Source organism: Convolutriloba macropyga, chromosome 5 (genome assembly GCF_964194025.1).
Source record: "Convolutriloba macropyga chromosome 5, txConMacr16.3, whole genome shotgun sequence".
NCBI classification, from domain to species: domain Eukaryota; kingdom Metazoa; phylum Xenacoelomorpha; order Acoela; family Convolutidae; genus Convolutriloba; species Convolutriloba macropyga.
Window position 1 is genome coordinate 19,620,121 of NC_134472.1, and position 22,938 is coordinate 19,643,058.

The window sequence follows — 22,938 nt, forward strand, 5'->3', positions numbered from 1 at the left end:
CAAAGCAAGACAGCACTATTGAAACAGCAAATTTAGATCTCTTTTGCATACAATTTTTATGCAGCTGTGCGTATTAATACAGCGTAAATATTTAAGCTAATTGTGTTTTGACTGTTTAGTTTGGCTTCAATTTAATCATCCTTTACAAATCTAGGGTAAAATGGAAGCGAAAGAATTAAAGGCGCAAAAGGAAAGCAAACGAATGAATGCGAAAGAATGAACATGAAAGAATAAAAGCGCAAGACAGATGGCTAGGTGTTTTACAATTATCACTGCCAGGTATAACTGCCTACTATTCCGTGTAATATATCGAAGGAAAAACCATCTTAGTACCCCATTATCTTACTACTGACCTTCACATTACGATGTTGACATTGGAAGATCAATTGTTTTTAGACAATAAAGTGTAAAACAGCAGGCCTTGTGAGTCAGTGCATGTTAACTTCAGCATCCGGGTAAAATCCTTGCCGTATGTTAGAGTGAATATATATCTCAGCTCACTACACAAAAGATAATTTGTACCATCAAAATGCGAACGCTTGACCTTTCAGGTTTTCTATAGATTATTAGCCCTTATTGAACTTTGCCAGTTGAATTTGCGATTTTTTTAATCCGAGATAATTTTCGATATCAGATATAAAAGAAATTACGGACGGTTTCAGATAATGGTCAGATCAGCTCAATATGGCAGATTATGACAATTGTCAAAACAAACAGCGAACATAACGGACTGAGATCGGAAGAAAAAGCTCTCGAAAGACTGGCGGGGCTAGATTCTCTTGTAACCTGTTCAAGTAAAATCTCTCCTACACCTGTGAATGAGAGAGAGCAGCTTAGATCACGCAAAAAGTCAAGTAAGTAAAAGTCGCCCACGAAGACAAAAACAGCCAAGCAAAAAATTGGCAATAAACAAGACACACAACCACAATTGCTTCACACTTTGTTTGGGAGCAATAAACAACTTCAGGTAACTCAAGTAACTCCACCCTGTTATTGTATGTAAAAAATGTGCTCTCATTCGCAATTAAACATACATTTTTAAATTTCTTTGAGTTTTATTTCTTTCTTTTCTAGTGAAGCTACATTACTATAACTTCTCGAATGTTAAAGTTGGAATTTGAAGAATCAGCGGCGAACACCCCATCATTTTGGTGACTGTTTGTTAGCTGATCACGATGAAACTTCTGACTGTTCTGATTATGATGATGCTGGTGGAGTTTGCGAGCAATTGGCGAGTCGGGCGGGAACCAGGACAGCCCGTCTCCAATTGGCGGTCGGTTATTGGGCAAGAGAAACACCCTGAGAAATGACCAGTCTTTCTCGTACTCGGTCAGAGAGACCCCGTACATTAGGAGAATGTTATGGCGGAATCCGTAGTCATAAATATTGCGAAAGGTCTAAACAAACAAGCACAAATTAAAGCAATGTTAAGAGTGACACAACTTCGACAATTCAGTTCTGTTTGGATGTGACTAAAGTTTTAGTTCCTCTTACTTCTCATTAAAATAAGCTGTAAAATGCACAATAAGCTGAAATGTCGGAAGTTGTTATATATATACATAGCCAGAAGTTGACTTTCTGGGTCTTTTCCCTTTGCCCCCCCCCCCCCCCCCCCAACCCCCAGTACGTTAAGCATCTAACAGAAAAAGTGTCATTAAATAGGAAACCATTATGTAAATATATGGCACGTGCGTTTGGGGGGTGAAAAATAATATGCACCCACTAAGGAGGGGGGGGGGGGGGGGGGGGCAAACAGAAAAGATCCGACGACTTTCGTCATTTTAAAGTTGCGTGGTTAAAGCAAGTTTACGTGACTCTGCAGAAGTCTCTTCAAAATTATGGCTACGCGGCTCTCGATAAACGGCACAAGTTCTCAGTGACTTCAAGCAGAACCCGGTTTAGTCTTTCTGAAAAAAGTTAGTACAAAACATTCCCACGATTATCAATAACCCCCCTCCCTATAACAAAATAAATAATTCCGTTGCCTATCTTAATACCCACACTCCCCCCTGAAATTATGAATAACCAGTACTCCCTTACAAAACTAAATAAATCCATCGCAGATCTTAATGCAAGCCCTCCCCCTTATATCGCTGCATCGGAGGCACCACTTGACAGCCTAGTGAAAAGTAATAGTAAACGATGCTCTCTCTTAAATGACTATTATTTCGATTCCTGATCAAAGAACATTCAAATAATGAATAATGCCAAATATTACTATTATATAACAGCATCAAGTACTACTACCCAGAGTCAATAAACAGATCTATTCTGCCCCCCCCCCCCGCTTAATGGGCATATAACTTTTACGCCTCCAACCTACGGGAGGAGCTCTTTTTTACATAGTAACGCGGCATATAACAACTGTAACTGGGTGTAAGAACACTGGGGGGGGGGGGGGGGGGGGGGGATAGATCCGAAATTAACTTATAGAAAAGAAGTATACTCATATACTCACAATATTGTTCTCTTTGCAGCGCTTCCTCTCTCTGATGTTTGTGTACTGTTCGATGACAGTCTCTCCAAATATGAGCAGTTTCAGTTGTTGGAGGAAGAGGAAGCCCACTGGCAATAGTGAGACAAATGCCAGGCCAAAGTGGAGAGAGATAGCCGAATGGTACCAGTCCCGTGAGAGGAGTTCACGCCGACGAAAGATGCGCAGTGCCTATTAAAAGAAAAGTACGATCAGAACTGTCGTCTATCGATTCAAACCTCAGTGACGCAATAATGGATCTAAGTAAAATCGGCCACAAAAAAATCAGGCAACCCCATAAATTGAGCCCATTAGACTGATGTTTTCGACGCTCGTGATTATTGGCTTTATTCTGTGACCTACAGGCCTCATTTAAATTACATACTACATCAATAAGTAGTAGAATAGAATGAACTTTTCAGATTGTCTATATACGTCACCCACTATAGTTAGCGTTTATTACAGACAATCCCGTTACTTTGCACAGAGTCAGGGCTCGAAAAATGTACAGGTGAAGAGAAAGGGATGAGATATTGCCTAGAATTTAGAACATTATTTTGAACGAAATTTAGAACGAATTTAGAACGAAATTAGTGTCATTTTATATTATCCAGTGCCGGCAGACATCGCTGAAAGTCTAGCAGTAAAGAGCACGAGTGAACAGAAAACTTGCTACAATACTCCCCTCCCAGCGCCTCCCTCCCCTCCCCCTCCCCTCCCCCTCCCCTCCCCTCCCCTCCCCTACCCCTCCCCCCCCCCCCCCCAAGGCCCACGTGCTATTTTTTTATACATAGTAGCGTGCAATTAACCAGGGGGCATAAAAACACTGGTGGGGGGGGGGGGCAGAATAGATTCGAAAAGTTAACAAAAGAGACAGATAACTGACAGAGTTCATTGCTCACAGTTGTCACTCTTTGGGTCTGTAACTCGAGAAGAGGAAGCTCGAAGTAGAATATGACGAATGTCGGGGGCTATCAAAAATAACATATTGCCGAAGCTCAATTTACACTTTCAAGTTCATTAAAGCAGGTTGATTATGGTTACAGATCTCCCCAGACTATAATCCACTTATCCGAAATATTTATAGGGAAAGTTAAAACATCTAAAGCAAATTTTATTGTTCCTTTTTTTCAAAATGGGAAATATATATGCGAGGCTGGCTTATATGGGGGACAGATCGTTGTAGTAATTTAAGAAAAATTTGTAGTGAAATTAGATAGGTTAAATGGACATTTTTCACCAGTAACTCTTTGCATTTTGAAGACAATAAAATTAACAGTTTCAATTGTTTGACAAAAAATTTCCAAAAAAAATCAATTATTGTTTTTCCCCAAAATTTTGTTTCAAAAGATATTTGTAAACATCTTTATAAATTCTGCTGTTTACAAAATATTGTCAAACGTTTTTTCTGTGTCTCGAAAACGTTTTATGGAAAGTCGAAGACTTTAGGCAATTTAGAGCTCAAAATAGCAAAAATCGACATCAAAAACAAAAACTGAAAGCAGGAAAACGTATTTTTTTTGTAAATTACAGATTCTGAATCTGTTTTCTGCAACTAATTACTCTTACTTCAAAGAAATAACCAATTCAGTTTTTCCAAAACCTAGGAGCCAATAGAAACAGATTCAAGAAATGAATATCAAATCAAGAAAAATCATTACTGAAGAGTAAAGATGGAAATCTTTTATTGTATTCCTTATTTTATCAGAACAGAACGTTCGATAAAATCTTCTCTAGTAGATACAGACAAAAAAAATACAGATGATTTTGAGAGCTAGAGAGTTTATGGATACCCAGGTTGAAAAATTTAATACAAATGTTATGGTTTATGAAAAATAAAAAACTTAATTTTCCGTTCTCGGTATTATAAAATTGCTCGTCGAATCTTTTGGAACCCCTGGTTGCTTCTGTAAATCGAAAAACTAAAGTGCTTTTATTGTGACACTCATTATAGGAAAAACGAAGTTTTTCATGTATTGAATTTTTTTCATTTTAGTTCAAAAAAAGTTATTTAAACTTCATATTTCTTTAAAACTGTTACTTAAAATAGTGAAGGCTCCAAAAGAAAAAAAACTAATTATCAATGTTCCTGAACGTTAATTAATGAGATTCTTAAGGGGAACAAATTTTAACTTTCGTTTAAGCAGAGTGAAAAAACAAAAATTGGTTTAACAAAGTAGAAAAATTACTTGAAATTGTACTGCGGTTTTAATTATTCCGAAATAATTTTTAAATTAAAATCATCTGGTGATACTGTTGCAATTTCTTTAAAAAAATACCAATTATGCTCCTAAAACATCCTAAATGACAAAAGGTTTCGAAAAATTTCAGAATATTCATTTCAAATTGTAGTGTCAACTTTAGGAGTACCGATGTAATTGCCTAAATCAGTCAATACTTAAATTTCCGTAAAAAACTATCACGACCTATATGAATTGTGGTGAAGCTTGAGTGATGATCAGGCGCCAGAAAGAAACGACATTAAAAACATTTTTTTGCAGGCGAGGTGTGTCTTTTTGTGTCCGCTCGCTTGTATTGTTTTATGTGTGTGCGTGTATGAAATGTTTGTCGTGTGAGTGTGCTTGAGCGAGAAGAAAGAGGGAGTTAGTGTGAGGAAGTTAGTTCCTTCTGCGGTTACAACTAGAGGCTAAAATGCAAAAACTGTCGAAAACCAGGAAAATATGGATTTTTTAAAAAACAATTGGTACAAATTGCCGCTTTAAATATGTCCAATACAAGACAAGTGTTCTTTGAAATCTTGATGACAAGCAATATTTACAAAAAAGGTCCATTATGCTCACGAAAGATCAAAAACCACAACTTTTTAAAAACTCAAAAAATGTATAATTCAATTTTAGTGTCACATTTACAACTAGCGACACTATTGCCTCATGATGTGCACACATAGTTTTCCAAAAAAATCTGTTAGGACAGAGAAGAGCGTTGAGGAATCTTGAAAAAAGATCAAATGCCAAAAAGAAAATTTAAAATAAAATATTGTTTTTTTTGTGACTGTGTTTGTATTAATGTGTCTGTGTGTGTCTTTTTGTGTGCACTTATGTACGTGTTTGATATTCTTGTGTATGTGCTAAAGATGGAGTAAAAGTGAGAGGTAGTCTGAGAGTTAAATAATTTAAATTTAGATAAAAGTACATGCAGAGTGCAAAACACTGTCAGATATCATGAAAAAAATCTTTAATATTTGATACAAATCCCAGCTTCAATTATGTCCAATAATTTACTATTACCGACAGAATTGCCTCATGGAGTCATCACCCAGTTGTCCAAAAATAAAAACTTAGACGAATGGTCATGAAATTTGAGTAAAGACCAGATAACAAAAAAATCTAAAAATGTTTTTTTTTATGTCGCTGTTTGTAGTTTTGTGTGCATGTGTGTAAAGTTCGTGGTGTTCATATGTAATAGAGAGCAAGAGAAAGAGCTAGACTGCAAGAGTTGGTTCTTTGAAATCATAAATGCAAGCAGAGGCAGAGGGCAAAAACTGTCACCAATCATTAAAAAATTAGAAAATTTGTTAAATATTTGCTACCAATTGCGCCTTTAAACAGTCCAAAACTCAAACTGTTTGTTTTTAAATCTCATTGATGGCAGATCTGCTCAATTTTTCAAAAATAAATGTATCATTATGCCACTGAAATGTCAAAATTTTTCTAAAAAATTTTTTTAACAAAGCCAGCAGATTGACGGAAAATAGCCGCCGTTGACGCACTTGATGAACATTGGGATTGAAACACAAAAAGAAAAAGAAGAACAGATAGTCTGACCATTTTTTTTTGTGTCCTAATTCGACGTGCAGTTTCGGTTGGATTCTAAAACCATACTTAATTCAGCTTCTAAACTGAAAGCTAATAAGCTTAATACCAATGTCAGCTAGCAAACACTCTAATGAAGTTTGAAAACCTTCTTAATGACCGAGCTTTATCGGTTTATCCCGTTTCTTTTGATTTTGCTCTTTTGACCTTGATTGTATTCAATATCTTGCGTAATTCCTTGAGTAAATGGATTTAAAAACAATTCAGTTGAAACTGTGAGTGAGGTAAGTCGGAAGTCAAACGTGAAGCCGTGCCGTGACTTAAGTAAAAACGAAAAACGTTATCAAAAGGTAAAGCCAATTGAAAAAACATAACAGGGCAAATCCTGACGTTTAATTCAAAGAATTTCCATTGACTAAACAAAAAACTAGACCTCGAACGGCTTATAAGTGAATTGGGAAGACAATTTTGAAAAAAAAAAACATATAACAGATAAAAACAAAGTAAAAACAAAAATCAATGTCAATATGCCGCATGTGCACAAAAAAGCACCAGCGAAAATGAGAACTTTGATTAAACGAAAAAAAAAGGCCGGGCCTAGAATGAGCTATGACTGGAATGGTAAAACAGTTTAGAAAAAAATCAGATCAAAAAATCGAAAAAAAAAACAGTAAAAATCGAAGGGAAATTGCCGCATGCGAACAACAAACAACTAGCGAGAAAGCGAATTTCTTATTCACACAACTTCGTCTCACTCTACTTTGAAATTAAAGCAAAAAAATTTCACACCACAAAACCACTCGCTTTTTCGCTCCACTTCCGGTTTCGGCGTGACCAAAACCACTACTCCAATTTGACTTTGAATTGTAAAAAAAAACAAGACAGCGCCCAACACAATTCAAATTCTTTGAATTGTAAAAAAAGAAATCGCTTAAATAATGGCCGTTTGATAGGCTGACGGCGGCTATTAACAAAAATACATTTCAAACTTTAGTGACACAATTACAATTACCAATCTAATTGCCTCAAAAAGTCCACATTTAGTTTTTAAAGAAAACAACTAGAAAAATTTTCAAGTTTTTTTGGTGTTGGTGTTTTTTGTGTAATATTTGTGGAGTGTCTTGTATGGTTTTTCTGTGTCTTTGTGTTTCAAATTGTGCCAAACATCTTTTATAATGCTGTGAAGAGTTTTTGGTTTTGTCTGCCCGAATATTCTTGGTTCAAACAGTACAAATAGTTTTCTCCAATGCATAAGTTGCCTTCGGATACTCCTATTATACGTCATCATACTAGAAATTATCATAATAGCCTTTGAGAAAATGACGGCCGCTAATATATATTACTAAGAGCGTGCGAGACTGAAAGACCATGAATTTAGATTTTTTTCTTTTTCCTGTACAAACAATTTCTATTTTTCTTTTTGAAAGCCTCAATGGAAAAAGTAATGCGTGCTGTTTCTCTAAATACTGGTTTGTATATTCTGCTAACAAAATTGATTATTCTCTGTTAACCAAACTTTACGAAAAATTGGAATTTCCAAACTATTAAAATACATTTGACTGCTACATATGCCATAAATGCTACAACGAAACCCACTACCGTTGGTCAAATTGCTCTCTAACTGCTTAATTTTGTCGCACCTTTGATTTGACTTTGAGTACTATACCACCAATTGAGTTCAGCTGCTCAAAATTCTTACCGAGTATTCGATTGATTTTTTCTAAAGCTAATACTGACTTTGAGAAAAAAATATTGGTTGAGAAAGCATGGAATCATGGTCACTGATCAATTAGAACGCCAAATTACGAAATATGCCCAGTCTTAGTATTGAATACTACTTCCTCCCTAATCTTAATCATCTTCAATCCCTCTCATCTTTACCTTTTCATTCCATTCTTAAATATTTTTTTAAAAATTTTGCTCAAAACAGATGAATCGCATGAAATTTGTTTGTGCTCCCGGCTCATTGTGGGACATAAACGATTCTGAAGCTTTAAAAATTCCCTCTCTCTTTAGGTGAGCTTTCTTTTGAGGAAAAACACCACTATCAATGGGTGGGTTGACAATTTAAAGTGATTGAGTAGCTGTTGACCCCCGCAATCAAGTCTCGAATTTTATTAAAAATTTCCGATTCAATCTCAAAAATACACGACAGAGTGCCCAAAAAACAGCAGCCACCATTGACTCCCTGACGTCGATTGAGATTGAAACAAGAACAGAAAAAACTGTTTCTGCGAAAAAAATGTCACGCAAAATTGTCAAAATGACCTAAGAGACACGACCCACAAAACTTTTAAAAAAATAGAAGCCAGACAAAAAGCTTTTTTACAAAATATCCCCTGATGGCCAGTAAAGCACATGACCTAAGAGACACAAAAAAAATCAGAGCAGAAAAACCCAATTCTAAAAAATTAATTTTTTTTATTGTATTGAAATCAAAGTCATTAAACACGTTACTATGTACATCCAAAAACAAAAACTTTAAAAACCACAAATTACTTAGTTTGACGAGATGAGTCCTCAGTGATGAGATAACAAAAACAACCGAAACGGGAAAATTGAAGAAATTTATAAAGCTTTAATACAGCAGTGTTGAAGTTAAGTTAACAACAGTGCTAAATTATCAACAGAAAACTTCGAACGGGCGCAAATATGTCTCATTAAATGCCAATGGGATGTGTCAAAAGAGAGACTAAGTGGGGAAAACATGAGAAAAGTTAATAATTTTTGTTAAGACTCAAGGTAAAAACACTGAAAACAGCAGTCAAATTGCCGCACAAAAAAAATTCTCTCAAGAGACAAAAAAAATCAGTTCGAAAATATTCAAAGCATTAAAATTACTCTTTTTGCGCACCCTTTACTAAGACAGCGTTAACAAAAATTCTTAAATTTGACTCATTGACATTAAAATATCCATGAATTTGTGAAATCTTTTTGAAAAATTAGCCAAGGCTATTGACACCAAACTATTTCCCTGATTCAATCTCAAAAGGCAATCAGATCCACTAATTTCCTTTTTACACACAATGCTGGGCTATACAATAACTAAATTGTTCTCCAGATCTTCACATTGATGGTAAAGAGAATTTTACAAAATGTGAAAAACCTCGAAAAGATATCGAACATAAACCGACAAATGTCGGAAGAATTGATCTTGAACGACAGGCGAGGCAATTTAATTCAGGGTCTGTAGCCTAAATCAATTTTTCTTTATGGGTGCAAAAAAACCTTGTCCCCAAACAGGATTCGAACCTTTGACCGACCGATCCATTGCCACCCGCACTAACAATTGCGCTATGACTCACTTATTTTCCCAAACTGCAACCGACTATATATTAGCAACAAGCTTTACTTCGGAGAGAGCAATAGATCACTCATAAATGATAAACGAAAGAGTAAAAAAGTCACTTGAGGAGTCAGAGAATGTTTTAAAAGAAAAGCGCAAAATTGTCAAGCAAAAAATTTGCATAAAAATAAGACACACACGTTTACAATAATTGCTATGAACTTCGTTCAAGAGCAATTAAAAACAAATACTCTGAAGTGATAATAATAAGTTTTCCAAATCTATTTCTTTGCGACTACTTCTCATCTGAACCTACTCAAAACAAAGTGTACAGATAATCTCAAAACATAGCTGGTAGATTGTCAGAAAATAGCCGCGATAGCTTCGTAGATCTGCAGTCTCAATAAGAAAGTCAAGACAGACCTAAAAAAAATTTTCTTTTCATTAAGGGCTGAGATGTTAAGTTTCGACTAAGAGTCTATATAACTAATTGCTGCTTCTATTAGCTGCTCCGAAATAAACGTCAATTAGAGTGATATACACTCACTTGACCTTCTCTGAGTTAAAGTAAGGAAAAGTCGATTTGAGAGTGAGGAAGTCCTTTTCGAACAACTTTTTGGAAAATGAATATCTCGTTCCAAACGATTAAAATACATTCGACTGTTAAATATGCAATAAATGCTAAAACGTACTACTACTGCCGGTCTAATTGCTCTCAAACGACTTACTTCTGGCGCACCTGTGATTTGACTTTTAATAGTATATTGTAACCAATTGAGTTCAGCTGCTTAAAATTGTGAAAGAGTGACTAATTTAGATCACACAAAAAAGATAACGGTCAATTAACGCATAAGCCACTCAAAAACAATCAAGAAAAAAGTATTGAATAAAAAGACGTATGACAGCAATGTTTGCTTCAAATTCCGCATGAGAGCAATTTCAATTGCTATAAATGAGATCATAAGCGTCACTAAGAGGATGTGAAGAGGCAAAAGATCTTCAATTCTTATGTCAACAGACCTTTGTGAATCTGAACTGGAAGTTGAAGTATATATGTGCATTTGCAACAGCGTATAGGGCACCCACAATGAGATAGCAGAGTAGAGAGAAGAAGTGCTTGTGGTTAAAGTGTCCAACACAGTTGTTGATCCATGGACAGTGATGGTCCATTTTCAGAATACACCTCTTGCACACTGAACAGTGGTGTGCTCTGGGTGGTTTGGGTCCAATACACCGCTTACACACTCCTAAAATTAAGAGAAAAAGTTAAATTGTTCGCGAGTTTTCTAGTGATTTTTTCTCAAGGTAAAACTAATTTTATGAGAGATCTTCGTTTAGAAAGCATTGTATCATGGTCACCCATCAATTGTAACAACAAATCACAAAAGATGCCCAGTCTTAAAACTGAATACATCCTCCATCATCTTCAATCCTTCTCGTCTTTACAGCAGTTCCTCAAAAATGTTGCTCCTCTTCTTCTTCATTCTTAAATATTTATTTTTTGATTTTGTTCCTAACTTGACTCTGTTCACTATAGATTACATTGTTGAGCAACTGCTGTTTAAATACATTTTAAACTGAACGAGTGCAAAATAAAACTAGTACAGCGAAGCCAAAAGTCACGCAAAATTGTCGAAACAGCGGCAAAATAAGGTGAAGCGGAACAGATTTTGTGTCGCGAAATAAAAAAACATTCATGACAACTCCTGACCAACAACCCACAGAATTAAAACAAATTAAAAACAAGACAGCAGAAAAATCATAAAATCATTTTAAAAGAACAGAATGTTCTTGCATTTTATAGACATCAAAGTCATTAAACATGTTACTAACACAAATTACTTTCTTGATTACATTAAAAGCCAGATTGACAAAATACGAACGAAGGTATAATTTCAAAAAAATACAGCAAATGTTCGAAATCACATGGTGTCTAAGCACATCTGCAAACTGAAAAAACTAAATCAAATTTAGTTGCAATTGAGGCCTCTTGAACACCATTATTATTGAGACTAAGTGACAAGACAACAAATAAGGGCAAAACTAAGCAAAAAAACAATGTTTTATTGAAAACACAGTGCCAAAGTATAAAAAAGACCACAAATTGCATACATTGAATAGGTTAAATTTTGCCTTATTAAAATACCCAAAGCAAGAAGGCAAAAATAGCAACAAAACCAGGTAATGTTTATAAACTTAAAGTACTAATGAAAACGTTAAATAGGTTCACTTATTCCTCGTTAAACATCCGATGGAAGATGTCCTTAGAGACACTTAGTGATGATATACCAAAAATGACTAAAACGGAAAAGTGCAATATCTTATTAAAGCACGGTGTTAATGTTATAAAAGAAAATTTTGAATAAGCAAAAATGTGTGTCATTACAATTTCAACAGGACATGTCAATAAAGAGACTAAACAATGAAACAAAATACGGGCGAAACACAGTGCACTATTGTTGAAATAAAAAAATTAAAGCTATAGAAAAAATTGGCTGCCAACTGAGGGATTCAAAACAAAAATCATTGAACACTATTAGAACGCGTATATCAATTTGATTCAAAAATGAGAAAAAACTCGTGAACTCGTGTAAAATTTCTTCTTAATAATTAAGGGAAAAACACTGAAAACAAATCAAATTCCCGCACGTAAAAAAGTTCTCTCAAGAAACGAAACAAATATCCAGACCAAGTTCTCACTCCACTTTGAAAACAGTTCGCATAAAATATTTTACGCATTAAAACTACTCACTTTTTCGCTCCCTTTACAACTCCAGCGTGAAAAAAAATCATTGCTAAAATCTGACTCCTCATTGACATCAACAAATCAAAAAAAAGTGCGACTATTTCGAATTGGAAAAATTAGTGCAGGCTATTGATATCAAACTATTTCCAAATTCAAACCCAAAAGACATTCAGATCCACTTATCAACTTTTTTTTGCATATTGGAGGGCTCAAAAGGGGGCCAATAAATACTCCTATAATTAATCAATGTAATAACTAAATTGTTCAAAAGATCTGTACAATGATGGTAAAAAAAATTATACAAAACCTAAAAAACTCGAAAAGATATCAAAATAAATACTCTGAAGTGACATCTATTGTTTTCCCCTGGTCTCTTTCTTGGAGAGTAACTTTCACCTGAACCCACTCAAAACAAAGTGTACAGATAATCTGAGAAATTGAAAAAAAAATATTCCGCGGGCATTTCAGCATAGGAATTTCCCAATACATAGAGGAAAAACAAACAATCAAAAAATAATTATTTGCAATTAAAGGCCACGACGCGATACCGAGGCTATTGCTTATCGCATAGTGCTTTTTCCGTCGTCTTCATCTATGATTGGTTCGACCATTTGAATTCTTCGTTTTCTGTTACTTTAACTGCGGTGCAGTTTAACTTGTGTGCGTAACTTTGTTATTCATTTTTGCGTAACGTTTTAGGCAAATACGTGAAAAAGTTTGTACTCAACTCACTCAAAAAACAGCTTCTGCTTTAAACTTGAAGCTCACATTTTAGCTACATCCACGAATATCAATGCAGTGCACTTAAAACGGTTCAATTTGTGTGCGGAACGTCATTTGTTGCTCACTTTTGCGTCAGTTTCTAGGCAAAATACGTGAGAGAATTTGGACTCGACTCACTCATAAAAACGACATCTGCTCTAACTTGATGAAGTTTAAAATTTAGCTTAATCTACTAAAGAAAGAAATACAACTAAACTGAGCCCCGAACATTAGTGCTTTAACACTTTTGACCTTGAGCATCCAAAATTCATTTTCATTGTGAACAAGTTTTCTCTGACGTGCCATTAAAAATCCCAATCTAGGCCGTAAAATTTTATATTAACAGGCTATCAAATTCTTTACTTTTTCTTTGCTGGTTTCAATTCCATGGGAGGTCTATCCCGACTATTTTCCGGCAATCTGGGGGCTATAGTTGTATAATTAAAGAGAAAATAACACCTGAAGCTAATCAGTCTTACGAAAATTTTACAATAAATGCCAGCACATCAAAAAAAATGCAAAAAAAAAACAATTGTTTCTTACGCCGCCAACGTTGACTCCAACGAATTCCCGCGACCATAAAAGTCTCAACAGATATTTCTCCAATAATCTTTAGATTGCAAATCAATTGTTATTGAGCCCTCTAATTACACTAAGCAGAACTCATTTTAAAACTCAATTAAGCAATTTATGATAAAAAAATATTCACAGTAAACAAACACACTTTCACAAAAAACACAAAGAACAAACGAAATCCAATCTGTTTTAATTAGAGATACTTTAACTGAAAATAAAGATGCTAGAAATCGCGTTTTATATCGAATTGATATAAAATGAGTGAGGAAACTGATTTAGTTCTCAGAGCAAATCGGCAGCTTGTTGAAAGTAAACAAACTCAGTTCTATAATTCTGTATTTACTAAACATGAATTTCAATTAAAACTGAAAACCAGCTGAAATATAATGTGACTCGAACAACCGAGTGGCGATAAATAGACAAGTTCTTCTGGCTCAGCCAGCTCTGGTCAACCTCTGAACAAACCTACGTGCAATAAAAACTATCGGATTTTTTGGACGAATAGCAGTAGAACAGAGCAAATGGGGAGTTCTGGTCAACCTCTGAAAAAACCTACGGGCAATAAAAACTATCGGATTTTTTGGACGAGTAGCAGTAGAGCAGAGCAAATGGGGAGTTGGAACTCAAGTTCCCTATGCTTGGGTTATGATGGCAACAAATAAAGGAATTGGTGCTCGCTGTTGGTCACTCAGATTACTCAATCAATAAAAGCTGCGTTCAACGAACTTTTGATTCGAATTTGTCCAAGTGAAACACCGCCGATCAGCGGTAGAATTAGAGCTAAGGATCAACTGAATTAGAATAGGTTTGATTGAGGCAAAAACCAAATTCACATGTGAAAAAAATACAGGAAAATAACTCAAATTAAGCTCTAAATAAGTGAATGCATAAATGAATAAGCACTGTACGGCCTATATGATACAAGGTTTCATTCCTACAGACTATAGAATTGCTTCAAACTTTCTTTCATAGCATTTTCGGATCTACTGTCCCCATAAAAAACACTGGGGTGGGGGGGGGGGGGGGCAGAATAGATCCGCAATTTCGAGCAATAACATGTGGTTAAAATAATTGATTGTTGCGTCTCACTTCAATCACGTAAAGAGCAAATAGCATGCTACACCTATGATCTGCTTGGCAGATCTAGAGTCATTGGGGGGAGATCCGGGGCGGGTGGTGAGACATTTGTAGTAGTTGAAGGTCATGTTGGACAGGATCCAGTGGCCCACGAGGAAGTGGAATATAATTTGGAAAGGGTCCAGAGTTCGTAGCACCAGAGGCAGATAGATAAGGTAGTGGAGGCCAACTTCCAATGACAGAAGGGTCACTCCAATTGTGACAAACGCCTGAAACATTGAAGCACATGGTAAACAAATATTGACAAATATTCGTTGCTCCTGCCACATTCGTAAATACAGTTCGTTTTCCATTCCCCATTAGTGGTGTAAACCGGACAGAATCCAATTAGTAATAAGTCTGCTTAAACGTAAGTAAATTGTGAATGCGTCAGTGAGCATGAGGCAATGACGGAAAATATTCCTTTGAAGCTAACTGCAAAAATGAATCATTTGTTTTTGTCCACGAACAAAAACAGAGAAGATCCCTTCACCCCCCCCCCCCCCCCCCCGTCCTATATAACCAGTCTGTTTGCACCCCACCCCCCCCCCCCCCCCCCATATGTATTTTTGGTCTTTAGAGCTCCCTTGTTTTAGTCATAATAAATTGCCCGCTCCGGTACAAGATGAGATGGATTTTTGTTACCGGTTGTCAATTACTGCCATAAAACCAATCATGAAAGATAGGCGCAAAAATAGTAAAAATACGTAATATTATACCAAAAAGATCCGCAAAAGTATCAGAAAAGGCGTGTACATCTCAATTCGCAATTATTGGTATTATTTGGCGACTAACAGTGGTTAAAGGTAAACGCTTAAGATTGTTAGCAAAGGAGGAAAGTTCCCTTGGTATATTTACAATTCAAAACTGAAGAATATGAAAAAGTGTGTGGTCGACAGAGTAGTCTGGATCGTGTTGTGTTGTTTTGAACTACAACACTGAGCACATCTGACTAAATCTACTCCAGCTAGGCGCACCTTCCACCCTACCCCCCTCACTACACAGACATCAGACAAATCAAGTTTCCAATACCCGTTCCTCACCTGCCCTATGAGATCAGGGGGAGGTTATGTTTCTATTTACACCCAACCAATTACAGGCAATCTCTTCTCGAAACGCTTGCTACATATCCCAGACCTTCCTCGGAACAGCGCACGTCTTTGCAGACTCTAATGTAGTTCCGTAATGCTCACTTATCACCACACAACCCTATTAAGTTCGTTATATTTTTCCACAGAAAACCTCAAAATTTAACAATACCGGCTCACACAATTACATCTTCCCTTTTTCATTCACAGATCGTTTAGTTTATCTATGCTGAGAATCACAGATGCATACAATTATGGTTCGCATTTATTCTCCCATTAGTTTCAATTGTTTAGTTAACTTTTGAAATGAATAAATTATACGTTCCCGCAAAGCTCAATTAACGTTACGCTCTCTTATTGAGACTGTTAAACTTAGTTTCAGATATTTCACAACAGCTAGAAAGCTTGTTGACCGCTTGCCGCAAAATAAACAGCGTCGCCTAAATGATCTGCTGCCACAATTTTATACTTCAAATTTCTTCAGAATTCGTTCACTTTGTAGGAGGCTAATGATAAATGTCAAATTTTCGGTTATATCTTCAATTGATGAAGACAACGATATCTTTTCTATTGCATGAAACGGATACTTTGGCCTATATACACAAAAGGCAGCGCCTTGACGCAAATACGTAATTACCTTAATCTAATAAGGGCTTTTACATTTTAGAAATCTTTTCTAGCTCAACCCCTACCCCCCCCCCCCCAGCCCCATTTACAACGAATTGGAAAATAATGCACAGCGTAAAGTGGCACAAGTCACTAAATGCGGTTGCTGTTCCTTAGAATAAAATTCAGTAGATATCCGGCTGCAGCAGTTTTGAATTAGAACGCCGAGACAGACAGACACTGCAGCTCAATGACAGCAACTTACATATACACGTTTTGTTTGCATTTCAGGTCACGTAAGCATTTATGCACAACTCGCATCAACAATATATGGTGATGAGTTCTAACGCATATACGCCAGGCAATTACACGCCCTCACTTTGCATATAATAAGAAACTATTTAATAATACACTGATAAACAGAAAAGAACCGAATTATATAAAAGCAGCCGTTTTTTACAAATAGTTCAATTGCTGTCTACTAACATAGCCCAGTGCACCAATGATTCTCCCAAAGAAGTTGAAGAAAGGGTCCAGGAAACAGTCCGCTGGATTGTAGTATGTATAATAGCTTGTGTAGAACAGACTTTTGAGCTCGAAGGCCACGTTTTGGAAAACACAAAACAGCATCTTCAACAATTACCACTAACAACAGCACCGTTAAACCATTAGTTAGCTTTGCTTTCGCAGTTTGCTTTAGAGAGAGAGAGAGAGAGAGCGAGACTATGCTTTTTTCACGAGCAAAGAGCAGAAAAACCACACCGTTTATGTTGGCTCGTCATCAGTGCTGCAAAACGTCCATTTTCACATTTTCAGTACATAACGCTAGAAATGCTGTGCTGTTAAACTTGTGCAACAGTTCATCGTGATCTGAAATGGCGACACAATCTATTTACAGATACATAACAAGCGATTCAAGTCATACGTATTCTCTCCGACGAGAGTCGCAGGGGCATAATTTTACTAACGGTTTTCAAATTACTTTTATTTGAGCTACAATTTACAACAAGGTTGATCCTTAATCTGCGTTCGCACATAATGTTTCAACCAGTCATTTGTTAAGTACCTCATCAAAAATGAGAAACAAAATGTAGATTAGATGCATATCAACAGATGCTCATTTCCACCTAATTTTCCTATAACAGATCGTTAACAAATTAATTGTACTATCATTGATTGTTGCATCTTTCGTTAGAAAACTAAAGCCGAGTTTAAAGTTTTTTTTGCTATTCTAACGTTAAGCTATTCTGAAGTTTCAGGACTCACAATCTATTTTCAGATTTCAACATAGCCAAACAAAAATGTAATGTTGAAAATTTTTAGTCAAGTAAATTTGAATTGAAAACTGAATTGAATCAACTAAATTCAATTCCTACGCTAAGCAGTAAATCATTTTTTACTTTTCCAAAAATTAGTTGTTAGATTTTTCTTGTTACTGAAATTTAGCATTGCTTGAACAGCACAGCTTGCTTAAAATACTTTTGGAAAGACATTTTAATCTTAGAGAAAAAAAGGTTTCGGACATATTGCCAAAAGCAACAAAATTTATATTTACTCGTTTTGAAGACTGGTATAGGCCAAATAATACACTTTGCCCCGAGTTTAATTTCGTTTCAAATGTCAAACATTCGCAAATGACTTCAAAATTGAATTTTAACAGTAATTTCACAGTTTAATTCTCAACAGCAGCAATCTGAGCGTAGTTCAGTAAAGATGTTACAAATTAATTTCTTAGAGATCAAAAACGATATAAGAAATCCAGTAAAAATGTGGTATAAAATTGAAGGTTTTTATTATCACAACTTTAAAATTGTTAGAATATCGATCAAACTATAGTCTTAAACTTAGTGAGAATTAGAAAGAAAGTTTGACTTACCAGATTAGAAAGACACGCAATATGACTTCGATCAAAGAAATTATATAAAAGAATCGTCAAGAAATGGTGCTTAGAATCAATATTCGGTTCAAATTGGTGAATCTAGATAACTATTATTAGAGTTAGATTAATTGATGTAAAATCTTCCCAGCATGTATTAAATGATGATATCTCCGGAAGTGTGAATGAAATCTTAGAAAAGTGCAAATGCATTCTATTTATGGTTCCCTTTGCGACTGATCTGCAGAAGCAAACCATATTGGGTAACCTTTGCGACCCCACTATAAATCACGGGGCTAAGATTAGTTTTGTATCTTGACTTTTTCACACTGATAATGGGTATATATACAGCTGATTTTTGGGTCCTTTTTCATCCCCAAATTCAAATCACCATCTTGATCTAATAATCAGATCTCTCCTGTAAATCTCTAAATTCTACTGTAAAATATCAATTTGTTATTCTCTCAGTTTTGAGAAATTAATTCTTTTACTTAGTTAAAAACGCTTTTTATTCCGCTTGCGAAAGTCCATAACCCAACAGGTTATGGGCCCAGCAATTTTCTAAGTCATAAAATTAATTTCCAAAACAAAACTTATTTGTTGACAGTCATAATCCTTTTCTGCTTAGTACCTTTTCTTTTCACAACTGTTTTGAGTGCTCAAACTCCAATGGATCAACAGACAGTGAAGCTGCTGACCTACACAGGAAAGGCACAGGACTTTCCAATCTGGAGCACAAGATTTGTGGCGATGATGCAGACGAAGGGACTCTACAAATCACTACGGGGGACAGAGGAGCAACCCAATGAGCCTGCGCCACTGGCCAATGGGGCAACCAACGATGAGAAGAAGAACCACAAAGTGCTGAAGGATGCATATGAGAAGGAAGTTGCAGACATCAAGGAGAAACGGAACAATGTGTGGTGCCATCTGGCACTGACTCTAGATGCAACAGCCCTCATGCTGATGAGACATGACTGTGTGGGAGATGATGGCATTGGAGATGGAGCAAAGGCTTGGAAGCTTTTGCAAGAGAGATTTCAAGAGTGTGGAGACGCCGACAGTGGTGACTTTAGTGGCACAGCTTGCTCGACTGCAGCTCAAGGATTCTGAGGATTTGGACAGCTTCTTCATCAGAGGACAGGAGTTGCTCACAAGGCTACAAGCAGGGGAAGCAGTCTCAGAAACCCTCTTCAACGCCTTGGTCCTCAATGGTCTAAGTGGTATGAAAGTTTTGTTATACAGGAAAGCTTCAACCCGGCAACAAACTTCACAGATTTGAGGAAAAGGCTGCAGAACTTTCATGAGAGCACGGTGCAGAGACACAAGGGACAAAGTGGTTCAGTGGCACTGGCAGTGAAGCGTGACTTCAAGAAGGGACCCAAGAAAGGAAACTGCTTTGTGTGTGGGATCCCTGGACACTTTGCCAAGGACTGCAGGAAGAAGGAGACAGCACAATTCAGCAAGTGTGGTGAGAAGGGTCACCTAGACAGGGCATGCAAGAGACAAAGAGATGGAGGCAAACATGAGTCAGTGGCAATGGGTCCAACATTGGCTACACCAGACGGGGAATGCTGGGCAGCTCTTACCCAGTGGAAGACAGCAGGCATGCTAGTGGACAGTGGTTGTACAGATCACATAGTGACGAACATCGATGCGTTCCTGGACTTTGTGCCCAATCAATCAGTGGTCAGAAATCCCAACGGAGAGGCTTCCAGAGTGGTGGGCAGAGGCTGTGTGAGGATGAGCATACCCTCAAACAAAGGGGAATTCCAATGCGAACTCAAAACTGTTCTGTGTGTGCCGTACTATTCTTCAAACCTCCAATCAGTCTCAAGATGCACGGAGTGGGGACTTAGCTTCACTTTCGAGAGAGGAAACAGCTGCATTAAACTCGAAGCGAACTCGGGTAAAACTAACACAAGAAAATAATTTGTTTTACTTACCCTGCAGCGTTCTAGAATTCAAGATGAGTTCCAACAGCATGAAACTTGACAGTGCAAGGAAGTGGCACAGACGATTGGGTCATTTGAATCAAGCAGGTGTGGTCAGGAATGCACCAGAGACAATGGGGGAACTCGATGATGTATGCAATGTGTGTGCATTGGCCAAGATCACAAAGACTCCAGTACCAAGAGTGGCAGAGACCCAAGCAGAAGAGAAGCTGGAGAGGGTTTCACAGACGTGATGGGACCTTTCAGAGTAGAGTCACTGTCAGGGTTCCGGTTCTGCATAGTGTTTGCAGACCAGTACACAAAGTTTGCGTTTGTGGAATTGCTTAAGGCAAAGAGTGAAGCATTGGCCAGCCTGAAGAAATTTGTTCTCAGTGTGGGGACGCCCAAGAAGCTGAGGCAAGACAATGCGAAGGAGTTTCTCTGAGAGCAGTTCAAGACGTACTGCTTAGATGCAGGCATTCTACAGAAGACCATACCAGAGACGCCACAACAGAATGGGTTAGCTGAGAGGTGCAACAAGACACCGCTGGAGATGGCAAGATGTTTGCTCATTGACTCAGGACTTCCCAAGATGATGTGGGGAGCAGCAATTCTTCACGCAGCAAGGATCAGAAACTTGGTTGTGAGACGAGGAGAAGAGAAATGCCTAGCAGAGCTGATGAGAGGTATAAAACCTAAGCTTCCAATTAGTAAATTATCTATTTTTGGTCGCACAGTCTTCATTAGGAAGAGGGACAGAGAAGTCAGCAAACTTGAACCCAAGGCACTGGAAGGAAAGTTTGTGGGTTACAATGAAGGAGAAAACGGATACCTGGTGTCATACCCAACACACGCAAGGTGATGGCAGTTCGAGATGTGAGTATCAAGGAGTTTGAAGTGGGCTCAATCCCTGACAACAAAGAACCGGCTGACCTACTAGATGATGGGTCGGAACTGGGAATCTGGCACCCAGATGATGGTCATCAAGACGATGACAACAGAGAACGACAGGACACATCTACTGCAATAAAGGAGGAGAGGCATGACGCAGGGAGCGTGAATACTGAAGAAACAACACTGAGACAAGAGGCCTCGGATGTTGGAGAAACAGCACTAAATGAAGGATCTACTGCAACAAGAGGGAGTCACAGAGACTCAGAGTCACTGAAAGACACTGACACAGAAGACTTCTCAGAGACAGTTGGCTTCAATGAAGATGTACTGGAACACGCGGACAGAGCAGAGCCCAGACGAGGGACACGAGCAAGGAATGTTCCGCAATTTTTTGGAGAAGTCAGGACCCATCTTGCTGTGACTGAGGGCGACTATGTGGAATCCAAAACAGTCTACGAAACCAAGCAAGGTGACGATTGGGACCAGTGGCACCGGGCAATGAAGGACGAGGTCAAGGCACTCCAAGACAACGAGACTTGGAACCTAGTGAGACCACCCACGGACAGGGACGTCATACCGGGCAAATGGGTCTACAAAGTGAAATTGGGACCCAGTGGTCAAGTGGACAAATACAAAGCGCGCTATGTGGCGAAAGGCTTCAAACAAGTGGAAGGACTGGACTACTTTGAGACTTTTGCGCCTACCTGCAAGCCAGAGACATTCAGGATTCTACTTCAGCTATCAGCGAAGCAGGGCCATGTGATGCACCAATTTGACGTCAAGACTGCTTTCCTGCACTCACCAATCGAGGAAGAGGTGTATCTGAAACAGCCACAGGAGTTTGTAAAACGCGGATCAGATGGGGAGAAGTTAGTATGTCGACTAAATAAATCAATTTATGGTTTGAAACAGGCTGCTAACAACTGGTACAAAGAGCTGGCAAACTTCCTACTGAGACAAGGGTTCACCAGAAGCAGGAACGATCACTGCTTGTTCGCAAGATCAGAGGCAGAGGATCACACCTTCATCTTGGTCTGGGTTGACGACATCATAGTAGCATCAAGAAGTATGACAGTGGTCTCTGATGTCAAGAAGGCACTAGAAGCAACCTTTTACATGGAAGACAGAGGGAGACTACACTGGTTTCTGGGTCTAAGAATCAGACGAGAAGATGGCAAAGTCACAGTCGACCAAGAACGCTACATAGAAACAATGCTTGAGCGGTTTCAAATGGATCAATGTAAACCCTCAAGAACTCCAGCTGATTTGAATTTGAAACTTCAGACAGCACAGAACGGAGACGAAGAAGTGGACCAGAGGAGTTACAGAAGCTTGGTTGGATCACTTCTGTATCTGGTCAAACAGACGAGGCCAGACATCATGTTCACAGTCAACACTCGGTCCAGACACATGAATGCACCTACCAATCAACACTGGATGTGCGGAAAATGACTTCTGCGATATCTTCAAGGTTCAAAAGGTTTAAAACTTATTTACACAAAAGAGGCTAGTTATGATTTAGTGGGGGAAAGTGATGCAGACTGGTCTGGAGACGTGAACAACAGAAAATCAACAACGGGCTATTACTTCAAGCTCAACGGACGTGGCGCAGCACTCAGCTGGGGTGTCAAGAAGCAGGCCACAGTTGCTCTTTCTTCATCAGAAGCAGAATATCAGGGCATGGCAGCAGCAGTTCAGGAAGCACTCTAACTGAAACAACCTCTAGAGGATTTTGGCATCCAACAGAAACGTCCAATAGCAACCAAAGTTGTATCAGACTCTGCCAAAACCCAGTCATGCACAAAAGG

At 37.8% G+C, this 22,938-nt stretch overlaps 1 protein-coding gene across 1 annotated transcript; it reads right to left on the minus strand.

Moving 5' to 3' along the window:
* Window positions 1–1,062: 1,062 nt before the first annotated feature.
* LOC142339858 (palmitoyltransferase ZDHHC16-like) lies at window positions 1,063–17,533 on the minus strand. Its single transcript, XM_075390172.1, has 5 exons — window positions 16,913–17,533; window positions 14,740–14,962; window positions 10,553–10,779; window positions 2,459–2,665; window positions 1,063–1,397 (listed from the first exon to the last, which is right to left on the minus strand). Exons 1-5 carry the CDS (start codon window positions 17,054–17,056, stop codon window positions 1,080–1,082), a joined length of 1,119 nt encoding a protein of 372 aa, XP_075246287.1. The 5' UTR covers window positions 17,057–17,533; the 3' UTR covers window positions 1,063–1,079.
* Window positions 17,534–22,938: the final 5,405 nt, after the last annotated feature.